Source organism: Lithobates pipiens, unplaced genomic scaffold (assembly GCF_037356315.1).
Source record: "Lithobates pipiens isolate NorthernLeopardFrog02 unplaced genomic scaffold, aLitPip1_a1.2 Scaffold_13, whole genome shotgun sequence".
In the NCBI taxonomy this organism is placed as follows: Eukaryota; Metazoa; Chordata; class Amphibia; order Anura; family Ranidae; genus Lithobates; species Lithobates pipiens.
Window position 1 is genome coordinate 536,064,871 of NW_027507718.1, and position 26,234 is coordinate 536,091,104.

General features: G+C 61.1%; 1 protein-coding gene across 1 annotated transcript; it reads right to left on the reverse strand.

The window, feature by feature from the left end:
* Positions 1-2,085: 2,085 nt before the first annotated feature.
* CREB3 (cAMP responsive element binding protein 3) lies at positions 2,086-26,234 on the reverse strand. Its single transcript, XM_077478231.1, has 10 exons — positions 26,090-26,234; positions 10,783-10,905; positions 10,423-10,690; positions 7,548-7,648; positions 7,354-7,434; positions 5,205-5,311; positions 4,999-5,067; positions 4,707-4,791; positions 4,509-4,593; positions 2,086-3,084 (listed from the first exon to the last, which is right to left on the reverse strand). Exons 2-10 carry the CDS (start codon positions 10,903-10,905, stop codon positions 2,657-2,659), a joined length of 1,347 nt encoding a protein of 448 aa, XP_077334357.1. The 5' UTR covers positions 26,090-26,234; the 3' UTR covers positions 2,086-2,656.

Here is a 26,234-nt window from a genome sequence, read left to right on the forward strand (position 1 = left end):
TTCCCTCAATCCCCAAGATTGCTCCATGGTGCAGTGTTCCCTCAACCCCCAAGATTGCTCCATGATGGAGTGTTCCCTCAACCCCACAAGATTGCTCCATAATGGGAGTGTTCCCTCAACCCCCATGATTGCTCCGTGGTGGAGTATTTCCTCAACCCCCAAGATTGCTCCGTGGTGGAGTGTTCCCTCAACCCCCAAGATTGCTTCATGGTGGAGTGTTCCCTCAACCCCCAAGATTGCTTCATGGTGGAGTGTTCTCTCAACCTCCAAGATTGCTCCATGGTGGCGTGTTCCCTCAACCCCCAAGATTGCTCCATGGGGGAGTATTCCCTCAACCCCCAAGATTGCTTCATGGTGGAGTATTCCCTCAACCCCCAAGATTGCTCCGTGGTGGAGTATTCCCTCAACCCCCAAGATTGCTCCGTGGTGGAGTATTCCCTCAACCCCCAAGATTTCTCCATGGTGGAGTGTTCCCTCAACCCCCATGATTGCTCTGTGGTGGAGTATTCCTTCAACCCCCAAGATTGCTTCATGGTGGAGTATTCCCTCAACCCCCAAGATTGCTCCATGGGGGAGTGTTCCCTCAACCCCCAAGATTGCTCCATGGTGGAGTGTTCCCTCAACCCCCAAGATTGCTCCATGATGGAGTGTTCCCTCAACCCCACAAGATTGCTCCGTGGGGGAGTGTTCCATCAACCCCCAAGATTGCCCCATGGTGGAGTGTTCCCTCAACCCCCATGTTTGCTCCGTGGTGGAGTATTCCCTCAACCCCCAAGATTGCTTCATGGTGGAGTGTTCCCTCAACCCCCAAGATTGCTTCATGGTGGAGTGTTCCCTCAACCCCCAAGATTGCTTCATGGTGGAGTGTTCCCTCAACCCCCAAGATTGCTTCATGGTGGAGTGTTCTCTCAACCTCCAAGATTGCTCCATGATGGGAGTGTTCCCTCAACCCCCAAGATTGCTCCATGGTGCAGTGTTCCCTCAACCCCCAAGATTGCTTCATGGTGGAGTGTTCCCTCAACCCCCAAGATTGCTTCATGGTGGAGTGTTCTCTCAACCTCCAAGATTGCTCCATGATGGGAGTGTTCCCTCAACCCCCAAGATTGCTCCATGGTGCAGTGTTCCTTCAACCCCCCAAGATTGCTTCGTGGGGGAATGTTCCCTCAACCCCCAAGATTGCTCCATGGGGGAGTGTTCCCTCAACCCCCAAGATTGCTTCATGGTGGAGTGTTCCCTCAACCCCCAAGATTGCTCCATGGTGGCGTGTTCCCTCAACCCCCAAGATTGCTCCATGGTGGCGTGTTCCCTCAACCCCCAAGATTGCTCCATGGTGGCGTGTTCCCTCAACCCCCAAGATTGCTCCATGGTGGCGTGTTCCCTCAACCCCCAAGATTGCTCCATGGTGGCGTGTTCCCTCAACCCCCAAGATTGCTCCATGGTGGCGTGTTCCCTCAACCCCCAAGATTGCTCCATGGTGGCGTGTTCCCTCAACCCCCAAGATTGCTCCATGATGGAGTGTTCCCTCAACCCCCAAGATTGCTCCATGGGGGAGTATTCCCTCAACCCCCAAGATTGCTCCATGGTGGAGTGTTCCCTCAACCCCCAAGATTGCTCCGTGGGGGAGTGTTCCCTCAACCCCCAAGATTGCTCCATGGTGGAGTGTTCCCTCAACCCCCAAGATTGCTCCATGGTGGAGTATTCCCTCAACCCCCAAGATTGCTCCATGGGGGATGGTGTATTCCCATATCCCCCCACCCTCCATTTTCTGACACCCCCTTTCAAGTGAGGAAAAATTTCAAACACGTCCCCATTTGGCCAAACTGGTAAAAATTTGGCCAGTCCCTGCTGAATATGGAAGTGACCATTCGCTGCAGGGTCAGCAGGGGGTGGCCAAATTTTTTAGTGGGATTTAAGAGAGGGGGGGGGGGGGGGGGGGGTGGTGACTGGCCAAACACAGAAACAAATTGCGTTCTTGGAGCGTTCCGTTATTCGTAGGTTATTCCACACATTGGGGAACATTGGAGATGGGTCGTATGTAAGGCCTATATACTGGACCAAAGATGTGACGTTTCAGTGATGACAATGGACAGTTCCAATAAAGTTTATTAAATTCAGACATGACAGAGCATACGTAAATATCTACATAAAGTATCAGTGCAGCTCATATATCTCTATACACCCCGAGAATCACATGGACCTGCTAAGTGCCTCTTGTTAACCCTGAGGGACCCCTGGCCCACCTCCATAATTGGAAATTTCTGAATAATGATGGAGGACTTTTATATACACCCGAGAATTACAGAGTCCTCCAAAGTGCCTCCTATTACCCAGATTAGTGCTGAGGAACCCCGACCCTGCTCCATAATATTGAGGAATCTGAACAATACAGGACTTTTGTATCTTTATTTACAACCCGAGAAGCACAGAGTCCTCCTAAGTGCCTCCCATCACCTTCATCAGTGCTGAGGGACCCCAGGCTCCCTTGACCCAGCTCCGAAATAATGGGACATTTCTGAATAATGTAGGACTTGTATATCTTTCTATACACCCCAAGAAGCACACAGTCCTCCCAAGTGCCTCTTTTCACCCTATGGGGGTGTGGGATTTCTGGCCCAGTAATGGGAAATGCAGTCTATGTACACAAGGCACGAAGCCATTACATTTCATCTGAATGGTGCGGGGTGATGATGACGCTTCGAGTTTTATCCAACCAGTTGGATTTGTCCGGCATGACCTGCAGCAGTTCTGACGGACCAGACAATTCGCCCCCAGGTCGGGGGTCAGGCTGTCCTTCCACTGGCTGCGTCTGTTTGGGGAGGTCGGAGGAGGAATTACTGTTAATGGAAGGTTTGGATTCTGCGGTTCCAACATCTTGAACCTCGGGGGTGTCATTCTGAGCTCCCTGCAGGGAGGGGTCCAGGTGGAGCTCCTGGTGTGAGAGGTCCAGCAGAGAGTCATCCTGGGGTGGCCCCACTGGGCTTTTCTCCAAAACAGCTTCGGGAAGAATCTCCAGAGCTTCATCCAAACCAGGTGGACCGACAACGGGGAGATCAGAGGGGAGGTTTCGCAGCTGACGAAAAAGAACTGAAAAACAAAACCAAAAACATAAAGAAGATAAAACCATCAACATGACTGGGAGGTGCCGAGAACGCCATGGAGGTCCTACAAACATGGACAAAGGTTCCCGAGAACCCCATGGACATGATACAAGGGAGGGTCAGAGGCTGAGGACATGATACAAGAGATGGTCAGAGACTGCAGAGATGATACAAAAGATGGCCAGAGGCTGAGGACATGATACAAGAGATGGTCAGAGGCTGAGGACATGATACAAGAGATGGTCAGAGGCCGAGGACATGATACAAGAGATGGTCAGAGGCTGAGGACATGATACAAGAGATGGTCAGAGGCTGAGGACATGATACAAGAGATGGTCAGAGGCTGAGGACATGATACAAGAGATGGTCAGAGGCCAAGGACATGATACAAGAGATGGTCAGAGGCTGAGGACATGATACAAGAGATGGTCAGAGGCTGAGGACATGATACAAGAGATGGTCAGAGGCTGAGGACATGATACAAGAGATGGTCAGAGGCTGAGGACATGATACAAGAGATGGTCAGAGGCTGAGGACATGATACAAGAGATGGTCAGAGGCTGAGGACATGATACAAGAGATGGTCAGAGGCTGAGGACATGATACAAGAGATGGTCAGAAGCTGAGGACATGATACAAGAGATGGTCAGAGGCCGAGGACATGATACAAGGGAGGGTCAGAGAATGAGGACATGATACAAGAGATGGTCAGAGACTGCAGAGATACAAGAGATGGTCAGAGGCTGAGGACATGATACAAGAGATGGTCAGAGGCTGAGGACATGATACAAGAGATGGTCAGAGGCTGAGGACATGATACAAGAGATGGTCAGAGGCTGAGGACATGATACAAAAGATGGCCAGAGGCTGAGGACATGATACAAGAGATGGTCAGAGGCTGAGGACATGATACAAGAGATGGTCAGAGGCTGAGGACATGATACAAGAGATGGTCAGAGGCTGAGGACATGATACAAGAGATGGTCAGAGGCTGAGGACATGATACAAGAGATGGTCAGACTGCAGACTACATTTTTCTGGACCTTTCTTGCACTAAAGGTGCCAATAATGGCCAAAAATTAATATTAATTTAAATTGATGATATTAATTAAAAAGTTGAATATAATACAATTGTATATAAATATTTTTTAAAAACTGTCATTTTCGGTATTGGTTTTCGACCTAGTACATCCTTCATTTTCGGTGCCAAAATTTTCATTCGGTGCACCCCTACCGAGAACCCCATGGATGTCCTACAAGAGAAGGAGGAGGAGGTGTCCTGGCCACCATCTACACCTCAATGGAGGAGGAGGAAAAGGTGTCCTAGCCACTGTTTACACCTCAATGGAGGAGGAGGAGGTTCCACCGTCTACACCCCAATGACCCGGGAACACATAGCAGAACACTTACCTCCACGGTGGCTCTGGGATCCAATGTTCGTCCCAAATGGATAGAGACTGGGGAAGAGGATGAGGCAGAAGGAAAGAGCCAAGACCTGCCGGGAGACACAGATATGAGTGGAGCGGACACATGGCAGACACACATTATGACGCAGGGGGCGCACACACACACACACACACACACACACACACACACACACACACTCACCATGACGCAGGTGCTGGCAGCGGTGGTTTTGCTGCCGGTTTGACTCACAAGTGCCTGCAGGTTTCTCAGTTGCTGTAATAAGGACCTAAAAACAGAAGCTTCATATCAGACATACGCCCGTTATTACACCCTACAGATGTCATGTGTCCCATTAGAGAGAACACTGCTGGCTGTGTGATGTCATGTGATCAGAGCCAATGATATGTACACAGTGACATCACTACTGCCAGTACATGGGGTGATGACATCATCTGCACAATATATAGAGAAGAATTTGGGGTAATGGACTCACATGTTCTGTTTCTGCAGCTGCTGAACCTTCTTCTGAAGAACCTGATTGTGAGCCGTACACTCCGTCACCCTATAGGGGGCAGAATAGAGGATTATATATAAAAAATGGTTTATACCCCCCCCCCCCATGTAGCTGTGTATACGGTTACCATAGAGACAGTCAGCCCGGTCCCCACGCAGACTACAGACAGTATATAGAACACTCACCGGTTCTCCAGGCCGTCCACGTATTCCTTCTTCTTCTTGCGGCTCTCCTGTGCGGATCGCTTGTTCCGGATCTTCCTGCGGACGCGTTTCAGGGCGCGTTCCTCCGTCTGTAACCATAGAGAATAACGTTACTTCCCTGTATCCTCATCACCAGAACTCCACCAATCAGACATGACCAGAGCGGAGAATAGACTGAGGAGGAAGGAAGGTGACGGGTGAAGGATGGTGGGATGTCGGTGTTGGGAGTGATCACCGGCTGGAAATGGAAGGGCTTCAAGGTGAGATGTCCCCGGCACACCGCGCCTCTCCGGAATGGATCCAAAGCTTCATCCAACCATCAAATCATAATTCCAGAAGCCACATTTCCATGCCGTACAGGACCCTTCATCAGGAATGTCATGTCACAGGAAACACTGAGGAAGGGTCCGGTGTGGCTCCTAATTTCTGGAATTATGATGTGATGGATAAAGGTTTGGACCTGTTCTGGAGATGCTCAGTGTGCCGGGAACACCAGGAGGAGAAGACTCTGATAGGTGGAGATGGGGGAGGAGAAGACTAATAGGTGGAGATGGGGAGGAGAAGATGGGGGAGGAGAAGACTGATAAGTAGAGATGGGGAGGAGAAGACTCTGATAGGTGGAGATGGGGGAGGAGAAGACTCTGATAGGTGGAGATGGGGGAGGAGAAGACTAATAGGTGGAGATGGGGAGGAGAAGATGGGGGAGGAGAAGACTGATAAGTAGAGATGGGGAGGAGAAGACTCTGATAAGTAGAGATGGGGAGGAGAAGATGGGGGAGGAGAAGACTCTGATAAGTAGAGATGGGGAGGAGAAGACTCTGGTAGGTGGAGATGGGGAGGAGAAGACTCTGATAGGTGGAGATGGGGAGGAGAAGACTCTGATAAGTAGAGATGGGGAGGAGAAGACTCTGGTAGGTGGAGATGGGGAGGAGAAGACTCTGATAAGTAGAGATGGGGAGGAGAAGACTCTGATAAGTAGAGATGGGGAGGAGAAGACTCTGGTAGGTGGAGATGGGGAGGAGAAGACTCTGATAGGTGGAGATGGGGAGGAGAAGACTCTGATAGGTGGAGATGGGGAGGAGAAGACTCTGATAGGTGGAGATGGGGAGGAGAAGACTCTGATAGGTGGAGATGGGGAGGAGAAGACTCTGATAGGTGGAGATGGGGAGGAGAAGACTCCGATAGGTGGAGATGGGGAGGAGAAGACTCCAATAGGTGGAGATGGTGAGGAGAAGACTCCAATAGGTGGAGATGGGGAGGAGAAGACTCCGATAGGTGGAGATGGGGAGGAGAAGACTCCAATAGGTGGAGATGGGGAGGAGAAGACTCCAATAGGTGGAGATGGGGGAGGAGAAGACTCTAGATAGGTGGAGATGGGGGAGGAGAAGACTCTAGATAGGTGGAGATGGGGGAGGAGAAGACTCTGATAGGTGGAGATGGGGAAGAGAAGATGGGGGAGGAGAAGACTCTGATAGGTGGAGATGGGGAAGAGAAGATGGGGGAGGAGAAGACTCCAATAGGTGGAGATGGGGAGGAGAAGACTCCGATAGGTGGAGATGGGGAGGAGAAGACTCCGATAGGTGGAGATGGGGAGGAGAAGACTCTGATAGGTGGAGATGGGGAGGAGAAGACTCTGATAGGTGGAGATGGGGAGGAGAAGACTCCAATAGGTGGAGATGGGGAAGAGAAGACTCCAATAGGTGGAGATGGGGAGGAGAAGACTCCGATAGGTGGAGATGGGGAGGAGAAGACTCCGATAGGTGGAGATGGGGAGGAGAAGACTAATAGGTGGAGATGGGGAGGAGAAGACTCTGATAGGTGGAGATGGGGAGGAGAAGACTCCAATAGGTGGAGATGGGGAGGAGAAGACTCTGATAGGTGGAGATGGGGAGGAGAAGACTCCAATAGGTGGAGATGGGGAAGAGAAGACTCCAATAGGTGGAGATGGGGAGGAGAAGACTCCGATAGGTGGAGATGGGGAGGAGAAGACTAATAGGTGGAGATGGGGAGGAGAAGACTCTGATAGGTGGAGATGGGGAGGAGAAGACTCCAATAGGTGGAGAAGACTCCGATAGGTGGAGATGGGGGAAGAGAAGACTCCGATAGGTGGAGAAGTTGGAGGTGGTCAGACCTTGGTGAGGGGGAGGTGCTGGGGTAAGACGATTCCTTCCTTCTTCAGTAGGCGGGTCTCTTCCTCAGACAGTTGAAGTGACTGAAAACCAGAAATAGTCAGTGAGGAATCTACAGGACAACCTTCCCCCACCCCCGCATTTCCCTCACCACACCCGATGCCCTTCTCTCACCCCGCACTACGAGTGTACATACCGAGGTCTGGAAGTAGACAGAGTCATCCTCATCCTCCTCTTCCTCCATACACAGAGCGATGGGATCCAGGATGTCCGAATCACGCGGCTCCACACACACATCTACAGGAAGAAGAAGAGTTCAATCTTCCATAACACATTACCAGAGAGTGTCGGAAGTCAGGACTGTCCGTACTGCCCCCATTGTCCCTCCCCCTCCAATCACAATTGGGAATTGTGATTCCAGATGTCAATTCTGAGATTGGTTAGAATCTTATTGGTAGATGAGGGACAATAAAACCAGTTCCTAATCCTGGAACACTAGACTGACTCATCAGTGAAGGAACATGAGCAGAGCCGGAGGAGGACTACAGAGGTTCAGGTGAGGACTCTGCATAGGGAGGAACATGGAGGACCAGAACCGGAGGAGGAAACAAAGGCTATAGGGAGTTATCCATATGGGTCTATCTATGGACGGTTCCTCCAGTGAGATGGGAGTCCATATGGGTCTATCTATGGACGGTTCCTCCGGTGAGACCGGAGTCCGCATGGCTCTATCTATGGACGGTTCCTCCGGTGAGACCGGAGTCCGCATGGCTCTATCTATGGACGGTTCCTCCGGTGAGATCGGAGTCCGCATGGCTCTATCTATGGACGGTTCCTCCGGTGAGACCGGAGTCCGCATGGCTCTATCTATGGACGGTTCCTCCGGTGAGACCGGAGTCCGCATGGCTCTATCTATGGGCGGTTCCTCCGGTGAGACCGGAGTCCGCATGGCTCTATCTATGGACGGTTCCTCCGGTGAGACCGGAGTCCGCATGGCTCTATCTATGGACGGTTCCTCCGGTGAGACCGGAGTCCGCATGGCTCTATCTATGGACGGTTCCTCCGGTGAGACCGGAGTCCGCATGGCTCTATCTATGGACGGTTCCTCCGGTGAGACCGGAGTCCGCATGGGTCTATCTATGGATGGTTCCTCCGGTGAGATCGGAGTCCGCATGGCTCTATCTATGGATGGTTCCTCCAGTGAGATGGGAGTCCATACGGTCCTATCTATGGATGGTTCCTCCGGTGAGATGGGAGTCCATATGGGTCTATCTATGGACGGTTCCTCCAGTGAGATGGGAGTCCATACGGGTCTATCTATTGACGGTTCCTCCGGTGAGATGGGAGTCCATACGGTCCTATCTATGGACGGTTCCTCCAGTGAGATCAGAGTCCATACGGTCCTATCTATGGACGGTTCCTCCGGTGAGATGGGAGTCCATACGGTCCTATCTATGGATGGTTCCTCCAACGAGATGGGAAGTCTATACGGGCCTATCTATGGATGGTTCCTCCAGTGAGATGGGAGTCCATACGGGCCTATCTATGGACGGTTCCTCCAGTGAGATGGGAAGTCTATACGGGCCTATCTATGGACGGTTCCTCCAGTGGGATGGGAGTCCATACGGTCCTATCTATGGACGGTTCCTCCAGTGAGATGGGAGTCCATACGGGCCTATCTATGGACGGTTCCTCCAACGAGATGGGAAGTCTAAACGGGCCTATCTATGGACGGTTCCTCCAGTGGGATGGGAGTCCATACGGTCCTATCTATGGATGGTTCCTCCAGTGAGATGGGAGTCCATACGGGCCTATCTATGGATGGTTCCTCCAGTGAGATAGGAGTCCATATGGGTCTATCTATGGATGGTTCCTCCAGTGAGATAGGAGTCCATATGGGTCTATCTATGGATGGTTCCTCCAGTGAGATAGGAGTCCATACGGTCCTATCTATGGATGGTTCCTCCAGTGAGATAGGAGTCCATATGGGTCTATCTATGGATGGTTCCTCCGGTGAGATGGGAGTCCATACGGGCCTATCTATGGATGGTTCCTCCAGTGAGATAGGAGTCCATATGGGTCTATCTATGGATGGTTCCTCCAGTGAGATGGAGTCCATACGGGCCTATCTATGGACGGTTCCTCCGGTGAGATCGGAGTCCGCATGGGTCTATCTATGGATGGTTCCTCCGGTGAGATCGGAGTCCGCATGGGTCTATCTATGGATGGTTCCTCCGGTGAGATCGGAGTCCGCATGGGTCTATCTATGGATGGTTCCTCCGGTGAGATCGGAGTGCGCATGGGTCTACATATGGATGGTTCCTCCGGTGAGATAGGAGTCGATATGGGTCTATCTATGGATGGTTCCTCCGGTGAGATGGGAGTCCATACGGGCCTATCTATGGACGGTTCCTCCAGTGAGATAGGAGTCCATACGGGCCTATCTATGGACGGTTCCTCCAGTGAGATGGGAGTCCATACGGGCCTATCTATGGATGGTTCCTCCGGTGAGATGGGAGTCCATACAGGCCTATCTATGGACGGTTCCTCCAGTGAGATGGGAGTCCATATGGGTCTATCTATGGACGGTTCCTCCAGTGAGATGGGAGTCCATACGGGCCTATCTATGGATGGTTCCTCCAGTGAGATAGGAGTCCATACGGGCCTATCTATGGACGGTTCCTCCAGTGAGATGGGAGTCCATATGGGTCTATCTATGGACGGTTCCTCCAGTGAGATGGGAGTCCATACGGGCCTATCTATGGATGGTTCCTCCAGTGAGATAGGAGTCCATATGGGTCTATCTATGGACGGTTCCTCCAGTGAGATAGGAGTCCATACGGGCCTATCTATGGACGGTTCCTCCAGTGAGATGGGAGTCCATATGGGTCTATCTATGGACGGTTCCTCCAGTGAGATGGGAGTCCATACGGGCCTATCTATGGATGGTTCCTCCAGTGAGATAGGAGTCCATACGGGCCTATCTATGGACGGTTCCTCCAGTGAGATGGGAGTCCATACGGGCCTATCTATGGACGCTTCCTCCAGTGAGATCAGAGGTCAGGTCTTACCCAAGTCTATGAAGACATCTCCTTCGCAGGTCTCGGATCGCACGCTCTGTAAGTCCCCCCCATCTTCCTGTAGCATGGAGTAGTTGTGCTCGCTCTGTACAATGCGGGGGCTGTGCGGCGGAGACGACTCCCAGTTCTCCGGAGACAGGAGACCTGCCTGACCCTCCGATATGCCGCTGTCACTGGCTGGAGGGGAGTCCGGTTCCTCACACAGAGGGCTGCCCAGGAGTTCCGTCAGGAACCCCTCCACCGCCGAGTCACAGAATCCCTAAAAAACAAGATGGACGCCAGTCACCACAAAACTCCCACCAATAGGAGGCGCTGAAACTCCACAGTGGAACTCATCACCAGATCTCTCACCTCCGTCTCGCCCACAGCCCAATCCTTCCCATAATCCTCCGGGATCACCGGAAACACGTCATTCAGGAGGAAGTCCAGGAGGTCCGAATCCTCCACCTCACCGAATTCCGCCATTAGAGACATCTGGAATGAGAAGGATCAGGATTAGAGACACGCCCCTCATCTCCAGATGGACTACCAAAGCCCCGCCCCCTCCATAATACAGATAAGACAACGCTCAGGATTGGAGCACCCCTCAGGGGGGGGTAAGGTGGGCTGATAGTGGGGGGCGGGGATAATGAGGAGGGGGAAGTAAGACTGGTGATTGTGGGAGGGGATAAGGGGGAGATAGCGGGGGAGGGGCTAATGGGGGTGTTGCGCCCCCCCCCCCCGGCTTCCTCCTTTGCTCCTTGCATGTCCCCTAACCCTCAACACCACATTCATGAGGGGAGTCATGAAGCTGACACCTGGCCCAGCACACACAAATACCCCCCCCCACCCCCTACCTCCTGGGTGCGGGGCGCCAGTCTCAGATCATGTCCCGCCTCAGATTGGGCAAACCATTCCATTGTATCTTCTGCACCCAACCCCCACCTCCACCTCCACCTCCACCTCCACCCAGATGTGCTATGAGGATCCAAGACTGAGGCCAGCCTCCAGGATCTTCCTCTGCCAAACATTACCTGCTGCCTGCGACCCCTCTGCCTGCGACCCCTCTGCCTGCGACCCCTCTGCCTGCGACCCCTCTGCCTGCAGCCCTTTGCTTGCGTCACCTCTGCCTGTGCCCCCTCTGCCTGAAGCCCTTTGCTTGCGTCACCTCTGCCTGCGACCCCTCTGCCTGCGACCCCTCTGCCTGCGACCCCTCTGCCTGCGACCCCTCTGCCTGCAGCCCTTTGCTTGCATCACCTCTGCCTGTGCCCCCTCTGCCTGCAGCCCTTTGCTTGCGTCACCTCTGCCTGCGCCCCCTCTGGCTGCAACCCTTTTGTCTGCGCCCCCTCAGCCTGCGCCCCCTCTGCCTGCAACCCTTTGCCTGCCCCCCCTCTGCCTGCAACCCTTTGCCTGCGCCCCCTCAGCCTGCGCCCCCTCAGCCTGCAACCCTTTGCCTGCCCCCCCTCAGCCTGCAACCCTTTGCCTGCGCCCCCTCAGCCTGCGCCCCCTCTGCCTGCAACCCTTTGCCTGCGCCCCCTCAGCCTGCGCCCCCTCAGCCTGCAACCCTTTGCCTGCCCCCCCTCTGCCTGCAACCCTTTGCCTGCGCCCCCTCAGCCTGCGCCCCCTCTGCCTGCAACCCTTTGCCTGCAACCCTTTGCCTGCGCCCCCTCTGCCTGCAACCCTTTGCCTGCGCCCCCTCTGCCTGCGCCCCCTCTGCCTGCAACCCTTTGCCTGCGCCCCCTCTGCCTGCGCCCCCTCTGCCTGCAACCCTTTGCCTGCGCCCCCTCTGCCTGCAACCCCTCTGCCTGCAACCCTTTTGGCTGCAACCCTTTTTGCCTGTCTCTGGCTGCAACCCTTTGCCTGTCTCTGGCTGCAACCCTTTGCCTGCGTTCCCTCTGCCTGCAGCCCTTTGCCTGCGCCCCCTCTGCCTGCGCCCCCTATGCCTGCGCCCCCTCTGCCTGCAACCCTCTGCCTGCAACCCTTTTTGCCTGTCTCTGGCTGCAACCCTTTGCCTGCGCCCCCTCTGGCCGCAACCCTTTGCCTGCGCCCCCTCTGGCCGCAACCCTTTGCCTGCGCCCCCTCTGGCCGCAACCCTTTGCCTGCGCCCCCTCTGGCCGCAACCCTTTGCCTGCGCCCCCTCTGGCTGCAACCCTTTTTGCCTGTCTCTGGCTGCAACCCTTTGCCTGCGTTCCCTCTGCCTGCAGCCCTTTGCCTGCGCCCCCTCTGACTGCGCCCCCTCTGACTGCGCCCCCTCTGCCTGCGCCCCCTCTGCCTGCGGCCCTTTGCCTGCGCCCCCTCTGGCTGCAACCCTTTGCCTGCGTTCCCTCTGCCTGCGCCCCCTCTGCCTGCGCCCCCTCTGCCTGCAACCCCTCTGCCTGCAACCCTTTTTGCCTGTCTCTGGCTGCAACCCTTTGCCTGCGTTCCCTCTGCCTGCAGCCCTTTGCCTGCGCCCCCTCTGCCTGCGCCCCCTCTGCCTGCAACCCTTTGCCTGCGCCCCCTCTGCCTGCAGCCCTTTGCCTGCACCCCCTCTGCCTGCAGCCCTTTGCCTGCGCCCCCTCTGCCTGCGCCCCCCTGCCTGCAACCCCTCTGCCTGCGCCCCCTCTGCCTGCGCCCCCTCTGCCTGCAACCCTTTGCCTGCGCCCCCTCTGCCTGCAACCCTTTGCCTGCGTTCCCTCTGCCTCTGGCCGCAACTCTTTGCCTGCGCCCCCTCTGGCCGCAGCCCTTTGCCTGCGCCCCCTCTGGCCGCAACCCTTTGTCTGCGCCCCCTCTGGCCGCAACCCATTGCCTGCGCCCCCTCTGGCCGCAACCCTTTGCCTGCGCCCCCTCTGGCTGCAACCCTTTGCCTGCGCCCCCTCTGGCTGCAACCCTTTGCCTGCACCCCCTCTGGCTGCAGCCCTTTGCCTGCGCCCCCTCTGGCTGCAGCCCTTTGCCTGCGCCCCCTATGCCTGCGCCCCCTCTGCCTGCAACCCTTTGCCTGCGCCCCCTCTGCCAGCAACCCTTTTTGCCTGTCTCTGGCTGCAACCCTTTGCCTGCACCCCCTCTGCCTGCAACCCCTCTGCCTGCAACCCCTCTGCCTGCAACCCTTTTTGCCTGTCTCTGGCTGCAACCCTTTGCCTGCGTTCCCTCTGCCTGCAGCCCTTTGCCTGCGCCCCCTCTGCCTGCGCCCCCTCTGCCTGCAACCCTTCTGCCTGCAACCCTTCTGCCTGCGCCCCCTCTGCCTGCAACCCCTTTGCCTGCGCCCCCTCTGCCTGCAACCCTTTGCCTGCGCCCCCTCTGCCTGCAACCCTTTGCCTGCGCCCCCTCTGCCTGCAACCCTTTGCCTGCGCCCCCTCTGCCTGCAACCCTTTGCCTGCGCCCCCTCTGCCTGCAACCCTTTGCCTGCGCCCCCTCTGCCTGCGCCCCCTCTGGCTGCAACCCTTTGCCTGCGCCCCCTCTGGCTGCAACCCTTTGCCTGCGCCCCCTCTGGCTGCAACCCTTTGCCTGCGCCCCCTCTGGCTGCAACCCTTTGCCTGCGCCCCCTCTGGCTGCAACCCTTTGCCTGCGCCCCCTCTGGCCGCAACCCTTTGCCTGCGCCCCCTCTGGCCGCAACCCTTTGCCTGCGCCCCCTCTGGCCGCAACCCTTTGTCTGCGCCCCCTCTGGCCGCAACCCATTGCCTGCGCCCCCTCTGCCTGCAACCCTTTGCCTGCCCCCCCTCTGCCTGCAACCCTTTGCCTGCGCCCCCTCAGCCTGCGCCCCCTCTGCCTGCAACCCTTTGCCTGCCCCCCCTCTGCCTGCAACCCTTTGCCTGCGCCCCCTCAGCCTGCGCCCCCTCTGCCTGCAACCCTTTGCCTGCGCCCCCTCAGCCTGCGCCCCCTCAGCCTGCAACCCTTTGCCTGCCCCCCCTCTGCCTGCAACCCTTTGCCTGCACCCCCTCAGCCTGCGCCCCCTCTGCCTGCAACCCTTTGCCTGCAACCCTTTGCCTGCACCCCCTCTGCCTGCAACCCTTTGCCTGCGCCCCCTCTGCCTGCGCCCCCTCTGCCTGCAACCCTTTGCCTGCGCCCCCTCTGCCTGCAACCCCTCTGCCTGCAACCCTTTTGGCTGCAACCCTTTGCCTGCGCCCCCTCTGCCTGCAACCCTTTTTGCCTGTCTCTGGCTGCAACCCTTTGCCTGTCTCTGGCTGCAACCCTTTGCCTGCGTTCCCTCTGCCTGCAGCCCTTTGCCTGCGCCCCCTCTGCCTGCGCCCCCTATGCCTGCGCCCCCTCTGCCTGCAACCCTCTGCCTGCAACCCTTTTTGCCTGTCTCTGGCTGCAACCCTTTGCCTGCGCCCCCTGTGGTCGCAACCCTTTGCCTGCGCCCCCTCTGGCCGCAACCCTTTGCCTGCGCCCCCTCTGGCCGCAACCCTTTGCCTGCGCCCCCTCTGGCCGCAACCCTTTGCCTGCGCCCCCTCTGGCCGCAACCCTTTGCCTGCGCCCCCTCTGGCCGCAACCCTTTGCCTGCGCCCCCTCTGGCTGCAACCCTTTTTGCCTGTCTCTGGCTGCAACCCTTTGCCTGCGTTCCCTCTGCCTGCAGCCCTTTGCCTGCGCCCCCTCTGACTGCGCCCCCTCTGACTGCGCCCCCTCTGCCTGCGCCCCCTCTGACTGCGCCCCCTCTGCCTGCGGCCCTTTGCCTGCGCCCCCTCTGGCTGCAACCCTTTGCCTGCGTTCCCTCTGCCTGCGCCCCCTCTGCCTGCGCCCCCTCTGCCTGCGCCCCCTCTGCCTGCGCCCCCTCTGCCTGCAACCCTTTTTGCCTGTCTCTGGCTGCAACCCTTTGCCTGCGTTCCCTCTGCCTGCAGCCCTTTGCCTGCGCCCCCTCTGCCTGCGCCCCCTCTGCCTGCAACCCTTTGCCTGCGCCCCCTCTGCCTGCAGCCCTTTGCCTGCACCCCCTCTGCCTGCAGCCCTTTGCCTGCGCCCCCTCTGCCTGCGCCCCCCTGCCTGCAACCCCTCTGCCTGCGCCCCCTCTGCCTGCGCCCCCTCTGCCTGCGCCCCCTCTGCCTGCAACCCTTTGCCTGCGCCCCCTCTGCCTGCAACCCTTTGCCTGCGTTCCCTCTGCCTCTGGCCGCAACCCTTTGCCTGCGCCCCCTCTGGCCGCAGCCCTTTGCCTGCGCCCCCTCTGGCCGCAACCCTTTGTCTGCGCCCCCTCTGGCCGCAACCCTTTGCCTGCGCCCCCTCTGGCCGCAACCCTTTGCCTGCGCCCCCTCTGGCCGCAACCCTTTGCCTGCGCCCCCTCTGGCTGCAACCCTTTGCCTGCACCCCCTCTGGCTGCAGCCCTTTGCCTGCGCCCCCTCTGGCTGCAGCCCTTTGCCTGCGCCCCCTATGCCTGCGCCCCCTCTGCCTGCAACCCTTTGCCTGCGCCCCCTCTGCCAGCAACCCTTTTTGCCTGTCTCTGGCTGCAACCCTTTGCCTGCACCCCTTCTGCCTGCCACCCCTCTGCCTGCAACCCCTCTGCCTGCAACCCTTTTTGCCTGTCTCTGGCTGCAACCCTTTGCCTGCGTTCCCTCTGCCTGCAGCCCTTTGCCTGCGCCCCCTCTGCCTGCGCCCCCTCTGCCTGCAACCCTTCTGCCTGCAACCCTTCTGCCTGCGCCCCCTCTGCCTGCAACCCCTCTGCCTGCGCCCCCTCTGCCTGCAACCCTTTGCCTGCGCCCCCTCTGCCTGCAACCCTTTGCCTGCGTTCCCTCTGCCTCTGGCCGCAACCCTTTGCCTGCGCCCCCTCTGCCAGCAACCCTTTTTGCCTGTCTCTGGCTGCAACCCTTTGCCTGCACCCCCTCTGCCTGCAACCCCTCTGCCTGCAACCCCTCTGCCTGCAACCCTTTTTGCCTGTCTCTGGCTGCAACCCTTTGCCTGCGTTCCCTCTGCCTGCAGCCCTTTGCCTGCGCCCCCTCTGCCTGCGCCCCCTCTGCCTGCAACCCTTCTGCCTGCAACCCTTCTGCCTGCGCCCCCTCTGCCTGCAACCCCTTTGCCTGCGCCCCCTCTGCCTGCAACCCTTTGCCTGCGCCCCCTCTGCCTGCAACCCTTTGCCTGCGCCCCCTCTGCCTGCAACCCTTTGCCTGCGCCCCCTCTGCCTGCAACCCTTTGCCTGCGCCCCCTCTGCCTGCAACCCTTTGCCTGCGCCCCCTCTGCCTGCGCCCCCTCTGGCTGCAACCCTTTGCCTGCGCCCCCTCTGGCTGCAACCCTTTGCCTGCGCCCCCTCTGGCTGCAACCCTTTGCCTGCGCCCCCTCTGGCTGCAACCCTTTGCCTGCGCCCCCTCTGGCTGCAACCCTTTGCCTGCGCCCCCTCTGGCCGCAACCCTTTGCCTGCGCCCCCTCTGGCCGCAACCCTTTGCCTGCGCCCCCTCTGGCCGCAACCCTTTGTCTGCGCCCCCTCTGGCCGCAACCCATTGCCTGCGCCCCCTCTGCCTGCAACCCTTTGCCTGCCCCCCCTCTGCCTGCAACCCTTTGCCTGCGCCCCCTCAGCCTGCGCCCCCTCTGCCTGCAACCCTTTGCCTGCCCCCCCTCTGCCTGCAACCCTTTGCCTGCGCCCCCTCAGCCTGCGCCCCCTCTGCCTGCAACCCTTTGCCTGCGCCCCCTCAGCCTGCGCCCCCTCAGCCTGCAACCCTTTGCCTGCCCCCCCTCTGCCTGCAACCCTTTGCCTGCACCCCCTCAGCCTGCGCCCCCTCTGCCTGCAACCCTTTGCCTGCAACCCTTTGCCTGCACCCCCTCTGCCTGCAACCCTTTGCCTGCGCCCCCTCTGCCTGCGCCCCCTCTGCCTGCAACCCTTTGCCTGCGCCCCCTCTGCCTGCAACCCCTCTGCCTGCAACCCTTTTGGCTGCAACCCTTTGCCTGCGCCCCCTCTGCCTGCAACCCTTTTTGCCTGTCTCTGGCTGCAACCCTTTGCCTGTCTCTGGCTGCAACCCTTTGCCTGCGTTCCCTCTGCCTGCAGCCCTTTGCCTGCGCCCCCTCTGCCTGCGCCCCCTATGCCTGCGCCCCCTCTGCCTGCAACCCTCTGCCTGCAACCCTTTTTGCCTGTCTCTGGCTGCAACCCTTTGCCTGCGCCCCCTGTGGTCGCAACCCTTTGCCTGCGCCCCCTCTGGCCGCAACCCTTTGCCTGCGCCCCCTCTGGCCGCAACCCTTTGCCTGCGCCCCCTCTGGCCGCAACCCTTTGCCTGCGCCCCCTCTGGCCGCAACCCTTTGCCTGCGCCCCCTCTGGCCGCAACCCTTTGCCTGCGCCCCCTCTGGCTGCAACCCTTTTTGCCTGTCTCTGGCTGCAACCCTTTGCCTGCGTTCCCTCTGCCTGCAGCCCTTTGCCTGCGCCCCCTCTGACTGCGCCCCCTCTGACTGCGCCCCCTCTGCCTGCGCCCCCTCTGCCTGCGCCCCCTCTGACTGCGCCCCCTCTGCCTGCGGCCCTTTGCCTGCGCCCCCTCTGGCTGCAACCCTTTGCCTGCGTTCCCTCTGCCTGCGCCCCCTCTGCCTGCGCCCCCTCTGCCTGCGCCCCCTCTGCCTGCGCCCCCTCTGCCTGCAACCCTTTTTGCCTGTCTCTGGCTGCAACCCTTTGCCTGCGTTCCCTCTGCCTGCAGCCCTTTGCCTGCGCCCCCTCTGCCTGCGCCCCCTCTGCCTGCAACCCTTTGCCTGCGCCCCCTCTGCCTGCAGCCCTTTGCCTGCACCCCCTCTGCCTGCAGCCCTTTGCCTGCGCCCCCTCTGCCTGCGCCCCCCTGCCTGCAACCCCTCTGCCTGCGCCCCCTCTGCCTGCGCCCCCTCTGCCTGCGCCCCCTCTGCCTGCAACCCTTTGCCTGCGCCCCCTCTGCCTGCAACCCTTTGCCTGCGTTCCCTCTGCCTCTGGCCGCAACCCTTTGCCTGCGCCCCCTCTGGCCGCAGCCCTTTGCCTGCGCCCCCTCTGGCCGCAACCCTTTGTCTGCGCCCCCTCTGGCCGCAACCCTTTGCCTGCGCCCCCTCTGGCCGCAACCCTTTGCCTGCGCCCCCTCTGGCCGCAACCCTTTGCCTGCGCCCCCTCTGGCTGCAACCCTTTGCCTGCACCCCCTCTGGCTGCAGCCCTTTGCCTGCGCCCCCTCTGGCTGCAGCCCTTTGCCTGCGCCCCCTATGCCTGCGCCCCCTCTGCCTGCAACCCTTTGCCTGCGCCCCCTCTGCCAGCAACCCTTTTTGCCTGTCTCTGGCTGCAACCCTTTGCCTGCACCCCTTCTGCCTGCCACCCCTCTGCCTGCAACCCCTCTGCCTGCAACCCTTTTTGCCTGTCTCTGGCTGCAACCCTTTGCCTGCGTTCCCTCTGCCTGCAGCCCTTTGCCTGCGCCCCCTCTGCCTGCGCCCCCTCTGCCTGCAACCCTTCTGCCTGCAACCCTTCTGCCTGCGCCCCCTCTGCCTGCAACCCCTCTGCCTGCGCCCCCTCTGCCTGCAACCCTTTGCCTGCGCCCCCTCTGCCTGCAACCCTTTGCCTGCGCCCCCTCTGCCTGCAACCCTTTGCCTGCGCCCCCTCTGCCTGCAACCCTTTGCCTGCGCCTCCTCTGCCTGCAACCCTTTGCCTGCGCCCCCTCTGCCTGCAACCCTTTGCCTGCAACCCTTTGCCTGCGCCCCCTCTGCCTGCAACCCTTTGCCTGCGCCCCCTCTGCCTTCAACCCCTCTGCCTGCGCCCCCTCTGCCTGCGCCCCCTCTGCCTGCGCCCCCTCTGCCTGCAACCCTTTGCCTGCGCCCCCTCTGCCTGCGCCCCCTCTGGCTGCAACCCTTTGCCTGCGCCCCCTCTGGCTGCAACCCTTTGCCTGCGCCCCCTCTGGCTGCAACCCTTTGCCTGCGCCCCCTCTGGCTGCAACCCTTTGCCTGCGCCCCCTCTGCCTGCAGCCCTTTGCCTGCGCCCCCTCTGCCTGCAGCCCTTTGCCTGCGCCCCCTCTGCCTGCAACCCCTCTGCCTGCAGCCCTTTGCCTGCGCCCCCTCTGCCTGCAACCCCTCTGCCTGCAACCCCTCTGCCTGCAACCCTTCTGCCTGCAACCCTTCTGCCTGCAACCCTTTTTGCCTGTCTCTGGCTGCAACCCTTTGCCTGCGCCCCCTCTGGCTGCAACCCTTTGCCTGCGCCCCCTCTGGCTGCAACCCTTTGCCTGCGCCCCCTCTGGCTGCAACCCTTTGCCTGCGCCCCCTCTGGCCGCAACCCTTTGCCTGCGCCCCCTCTGGCCGCAACCCTTTGCCTGCGCCCCCTCTGGCCGCAACCCTTTGTCTGCGCCCCCTCTGGCCGCAACCCATTGCCTGCGCCCCCTCTGGCCGCAACCCTTTGCCTGCGCCCCCTCTGGCTGCAACCCTTTGCCTGCGCCCCCTCTGGCTGCAACCCTTTGCCTGCACCCCCTCTGGCTGCAGCCCTTTGCCTGCGCCCCCTCTGGCTGCAGCCCTTTGCCTGCGCCCCCTATGCCTGCGCCCCCTCTGCCTGCAACCCTTTGCCTGCGCCCCCTCTGCCAGCAACCCTTTTTGCCTGTCTCTGGCTGCAACCCTTTGCCTGCACCCCCTCTGCCTGCAACCCCTCTGCCTGCAACCTCTCTGCCTGCAACCCTTTTTGCCTGTCTCTGGCTGCAACCCTTTGCCTGCGTTCCCTCTGCCTGCAGCCCTTTGCCTGCGCCCCCTCTGCCTGCGCCCCCTCTGCCTGCAACCCTTCTGCCTGCAACCCTTCTGCCTGCGCCCCCTCTGCCTGCAACCCCTCTGCCTGCGCCCCCTCTGCCTGCAACCCTTTGCCTGCGCCCCCTCTGCCTGCAACCCTTTGCCTGCGCCCCCTCTGCCTGCAACCCTTTGCCTGCGCCCCCTCTGCCTGCAACCCTTTGCCTGCGCCTCCTCTGCCTGCAACCCTTTGCCTGCGCCCCCTCTGCCTGCAACCCTTTGCCTGCAACCCTTTGCCTGCGCCCCCTCTGCCTGCAACCCTTTGCCTGCGCCCCCTCTGCCTTCAACCCCTCTGCCTGCGCCCCCTCTGCCTGCGCCCCCTCTGCCTGCAACCCTTTGCCTGCGCCCCCTCTGCCTGCGCCCCCTCTGGCTGCAACCCTTTGCCTGCGCCCCCTCTGGCTGCAACCCTTTGCCTGCGCCCCCTCTGGCTGCAACCCTTTGCCTGCGCCCCCTCTGGCTGCAACCCTTTGCCTGCGCCCCCTCTGCCTGCAGCCCTTTGCCTGCGCCCCCTCTGCCTGCAGCCCTTTGCCTGCGCCCCCTCTGCCTGCAACCCCTCTGCCTGCAGCCCTTTGCCTGCGCCCCCTCTGCCTGCAACCCCTCTGCCTGCAACCCCTCTGCCTGCAACCCTTCTGCCTGCAACCCTTTTTGCCTGTCTCTGGCTGCAACCCTTTGCCTGCGCCCCCTCTGGCTGCAACCCTTTGCCTGCGCCCCCTCTGGCTGCAACCCTTTGCCTGCGCCCCCTCTGGCTGCAACCCTTTGCCTGCGCCCCCTCTGGCCGCAACCCTTTGCCTGCGCCCCCTCTGGCCGCAACCCTTTGCCTGCGCCCCCTCTGGCCGCAACCCTTTGTCTGCGCCCCCTCTGGCCGCAACCCATTGCCTGCGCCCCCTCTGGCCGCAACCCTTTGCCTGCGCCCCCTCTGGCTGCAACCCTTTGCCTGCGCCCCCTCTGGCTGCAACCCTTTGCCTGCACCCCCTCTGGCTGCAGCCCTTTGCCTGCGCCCCCTCTGGCTGCAGCCCTTTGCCTGCGCCCCCTATGCCTGCGCCCCCTCTGCCTGCAACCCTTTGCCTGCGCCCCCTCTGCCAGCAACCCTTTTTGCCTGTCTCTGGCTGCAACCCTTTGCCTGCGCCCCCTCTGCCTGCAACCCCTCTGCCTGCAACCCCTCTGCCTGCAACCCTTTTTGCCTGTCTCTGGCTGCAACCCTTTGCCTGCGTTCCCTCTGCCTGCAGCCCTTTGCCTGCGCCCCCTCTGCCTGCGCCCCCTCTGCCTGCAACCCTTCTGCCTGCAACCCTTCTGCCTGCGCCCCCTCTGCCTGCAACCCCTCTGCCTGCGCCCCCTCTGCCTGCAACCCTTTGCCTGCGCCCCCTCTGCCTGCAACCCTTTGCCTGCGCCCCCTCTGCCTGCAACCCTTTGCCTGCGCCCCCTCTGCCTGCAACCCTTTGCCTGCGCCTCCTCTGCCTGCAACCCTTTGCCTGCGCCCCCTCTGCCTGCAACCCTTTGCCTGCGCCCCCTCTGCCTGCAACCCTTTGCCTGCGCCCCCTCTGCCTTCAACCCCTCTGCCTGCAACCCCTCTGCCTGCGCCCCCTCTGCCTGCGCCCCCTCTGCCTGCAACCCTTTGCCTGCGCCCCCTCTGCCTGCAACCCTTTGCCTGCGCCCCCTCTGGCTGCAACCCTTTGCCTGCGCCCCCTCTGGCTGCAACCCTTTGCCTGCGCCCCCTCTGGCTGCAACCCTTTGCCTGCGCCCCCTCTGGCTGCAACCCTTTGCCTGCGCCCCCTCTGCCTGCAGCCCTTTGCCTGCGCCCCCTCTGCCTGCAGCCCTTTGCCTGCGCCCCCTCTGCCTGCAACCCCTCTGCCTGCAGCCCTTTGCCTGCGCCCCCTCTGCCTGCAACCCCTCTGCCTGCAACCCCTCTGCCTGCAACCCTTCTGCCTGCAACCCTTTTTGCCTGTCTCTGGCTGCAACCCTTTGCCTGCGCCCCCTCTGGCTGCAACCCTTTGCCTGCGCCCCCTCTGGCTGCAACCCTTTGCCTGCGCCCCCTCTGGCTGCAACCCTTTGCCTGCGCCCCCTCTGGCCGCAACCCTTTGCCTGCGCCCCCTCTGGCCGCAACCCTTTGCCTGCGCCCCCTCTGGCCGCAACCCTTTGCCTGCGCCCCCTCTGGCCGCAACCCTTTGCCTGCGCCCCCTCTGGCCGCAACCCTTTGCCTGCGCCCCCTCTGGCCGCAACCCTTTGCCTGCGCCCCCTCTGGCCGCAACCCTTTGCCTGCGCCCCCTCTGGCCGCAACCCTTTGCCTGCGCCCCCTCTGGCCGCAACCCTTTGCCTGCGCCCCCTCTGGCCGCAACCCTTTGCCTGCGCCCCCTCTGGCCGCAACCCTTTGCCTGCGCCCCCTCTGGCCGCAACCCTTTGCCTGCGCCCCCTCTGGCCGCAACCCTTTGCCTGCGCCCCCTCTGGCCGCAACCCTTTGCCTGCGCCCCCTCTGGCTGCAACCCTTTGCCTGCGTTCCCTCTGCCTGCAGCCCTTTGCCTGCGCCCCCTCTGCCTGCGCCCCCTCTGCCTGCAACCCCTCTGCCTGCAACCCCTCTGCTTGCAACCCTTTTTGCCTGTCTCTGGCTGCAACCCTTTGCCTGCGCCCCCTCTGCCTGCAACCCTTTGCCTGCGCCCCCTCTGGCTGCAACCCTTTGCCTGCGCCCTCTCTGGCTGCAACCCTTTGCCTGCGCCCCCTCTGGCTGCAACCCTTTGCCTGCGCCCCCTCTGGCTGCAACCCTTTGCCTGCGCCCCCTCTGGCTGCAACCCTTTGTCTGCGCCCCCTCTGGCCGCAACCCTTTGCCTGCGCCCCCTCTGGCCGCAACCCTTTGCCTGCGCCCCCTCTGGCCGCAACCCTTTGCCTGCGCCCCCTCTGGCTGCAACCCTTTGCCTGCGTTCCCTCTGCCTGCAGCCCTTTGCCTGTGCCCCCTCTGCCTGCGCCCCCTCTTCCTGCAACCCCTCTGCCTGCAACCCCTCTGCCTGCAACCCCTCTGCCTGCAACCCCTCTGGCTGCAACCCTTTGCCTGCGTTCCCTCTGCCTGCGCCCCCTCTGCCTGCAACCCCTCTGCCTGCAACCCCTCTGCCTGCAACCCCTCTGCCTGCAACCCCTCTGCCTGCAACCCTTTTTGCCTGTCTCTGGCTGCAACCCTTTGCCTGCGTTCCCTCTGCCTGCAGCCCTTTGCCTGCGCCCCCTCTGCCTGCGCCCCCTCTGCCTGCAACCCTTTGCCTGCGCCCCCTCTGCCTGCAGCCCTTTGCCTGCGCCCCCTCTGCCTGCGCCCCCTCTGCCTGCAACCCCTCTGCCTGCAACCCCTCTGCCTGCGCCCCCTCTGCCTGCAACCCTTTGCCTGCAACCCTTTGCCTGCGCCCCCTCTGCCTGCAACCCTTTGCCTGCGCCCCCTCTTCCTGCAACCCTTTGCCTGCGCCCCCTCTTCCTGCAACCCTTTGCCTGCGCCCCCTCTGCCTGCAACCCTTTGCCTGCGCCCCCTCTGGCTGCAGCCCTTTGCCTGCGCCCCCTCTGGCTGCAGCCCTTTGCCTGCACCCCCTCTGCCTGCAACCCCTCTGCCTGCAACCCCTCTGCCTGCACCCCCTCTGCCTGCGCCCCCTCTGGCTGCAACCCTTTGCCTGCGCCCCCTCTGCCTGCAACCCTTTGCCTGCGCCCCCTCTGCCTGCAACCCTTTGCCTGCGCCCCCTCTGCCTGCAACCCTCTGCCTGCGCCCCCTCTGCCTGCAACCCTTTGCCTGCGCGCCCTCTGGCTGCAACCCTTTGCCTGCGCCCCCTCTGGCTGCAACCCTTTGCCTGCGCCCCCTCTGGCTGCAGCCCTTTGCCTGCGCCCCCTCTGCCTGCAACCCTTTTCCTGCGCCCCCTCTGCCTGCAACCCTTTGCCTGCGCCCCCTCTGCCTGCAACCCTTTGCCTGCGCCCCCTCTGCCTGCAACCCTTTGCCTGCGCCCCCTCTGCCTGCAACCCTTTGCCTGCGCCCCCTCTGCCTGCAACCCTTTGCCTGCGCCCCCTCTGCCTGCAACCCTTTGCCTGCGCCCCCTCTGGCTGCAACCCTTTGCCTGCGCCCCCTCTGGCTGCAACCCTTTGCCTGCGCCCCCTCTGGCTGCAGCCCTTTGCCTGCGCCCCCTCTGCCTGCAACCCTTTTCCTGCGCCCCCTCTGCCTGCAACCCTTTTCCTGCGCCCCCTCTGCCTACAACCCTTTGCCTGCGCCCCCTCTGCCTGCAACCCTTTGCCTGCGCCCCCTCTGCCTGCAACCCTTTGCCTGCGCCCCCTCTGCCTGCGCCCCCTCTGCCTGCAACCCTTTTGGCTGCAACCCTTTGCCTGCGCCCCCTCTGCCTGCGCCCCCTCTGCCTGCGCCCCCTCTGCCTGCGCCCCCTCTGCCTGCGCCCCCTCTGTTTTCTGTAAATTTACACATAAAGTCAGTTCCAGTTTGCACCTAAGCTAGTGCCGTCTAGTTTTTGGGTGCAATTTTAAGCTACAACACTTGATTGCTGGTTCTAGATTGGAGACGGCTATATCATGACGGAAGGACCCAAGGAGGAGAGGAGATACCGGCCGCCATGGAAGAGGAATTGGAAAGGAGGATGGGAGAGGTGCAGAGGACGCGGTATCAGAGCGCAGAGGAGCCGGTATCAGAGCACAGAGGGACGGTATCAGAGGGGCCGGTATCAGAGGGGCCGGTATCAGAGCGGGTCCTGCTGGGATGTGATGATTCTGTGGGGTGGAAGGATTTGGCTGTCTGGGGCTCTTATTAGAGGAACCAGAGACTGGGAGAAATCTCTGAATACACCCGCGACGTCTCTTATCTGCCCCACACCCACCCGTGACGTCTCTTATCTGCCCCACGCCCACCCGTGACGTCTCTTATCTGCCCCACGCCCACCCGCGACGTCTCTTATCTGCCCCACGCCCACCCGCGACGTCTCTTATCTGCCCCACGCCCACCCGCGACGTCTCTTATCTGCCCCACGCCCACCCGCGACGTCTCTTATCTGCCCCACGCCCACCCGCGACGTCTCTTATCTGCCCCACGCCCACCCGCGACGTCTCTTATCTGCCCCACGCCCACCCGCGACGTCTCTTATCTGCCCCACGCCCACCCGCGACGTCTCTTATCTGCCCCACGCCCACCCGCGACGTCTCTTATCTGCCCCACGCCCACCCGCGACGTCTCTTATCTGCCCCACGCCCACCCGCGACGTCTCTTATCTGCCCCACGCCCACCCGCGACGTCTCTTATCTGCCCCACGCCCACCCGCGACGTCTCTTATCTGCCCCACGCCCACCCGCGACGTCTCTTATCTGCCCCACGCCCACCCGCGACGTCTCTTATCTGCCCCACGCCCACCCGCGACGTCTCTTATCTGCCCCACGCCCACCCGCGACGTCTCTTATCTGCCCCACGCCCACCCGTGACGTCTCTTATCTGCCCCACGACCACCCGTGACGCCTCTTATCTGCCCCACGACCACCCGTGACGTCTCTTAACTGCCCCACGACCACCCGTGACGTCTCTTATCTGCCCCACGACCACCCGTGACGTCTCTTATCTGCCCCACACCTACCCGTGACGTCTCTTATCTGCCCCACGACCACCCGTGACGTCTGTTATCTGCCCCACACCCACCCGTGACGTCTCTTATCTGCCCCACGACCACCCGTGACGTCTCTTATCTGCCCCACACCCACCCGTGACGTCTCTTATCTGCCATGCCACTACCTGAGAGGGGTGATATTGCCCCAGGAGGGGGGGGGGAAGGGTGATATTGCCCCAGGAAGGGGGGGTACCTCTGTACTCCCCTCTCGGGCCCTCTGATTGGCCAGGCTGTAGGAGTGGGCGGGGCTGAGGGTATAGATGAGGACACGCCCCCAGTGATAGGGAACGATGGTTGGGGAGGGGATTGTAGATCTTAGGAAGTGAATGGCCGCCCTGTACAGGTGAAGGGTCGGTCGGTGTAGGGGGATCGGTAGTGTGTAGGTCGGTCAGTGTGGGGGGAGGGGAGGTCGGTGGTGTAGGTCGGTCGCTCCTCACCTCTCAGCCGATCTGTGACACTCCTTTCCTTTCTCACTTCCGGGTTCCAACACAACACGGATGACGTCACGTGGAGCGCAGTGCACGCCGGGACATGTAGTTCCTCTTCCCCCCCTTCCCGAACCTACCGCGCAGCCGCGGAGCG

What these genes read in the sequence shown, in the direction of transcription:
- CREB3 (XM_077478231.1), bottom strand. Translation starts at nt 10,905, where the DNA reads ATGTCTCTAATGGCGGAATTCGGTGAGGTGGAGGATTCGGACCTCCTG. An exon ending in AGCACCTCCCCCTCACCAAG is followed by an intron (nt 5,312 to 7,353) that starts GTCTGACCACCT and finishes CTATGGTTACAG; the next exon opens with ACGGAGGAACGCGCCCTGAA. An exon ending in CTGCCAGCACCTGCGTCATG is followed by an intron (nt 4,594 to 4,706) that starts GTGAGTGTGTGT and finishes GTCTCCCGGCAG; the next exon opens with GTCTTGGCTCTTTCCTTCTG.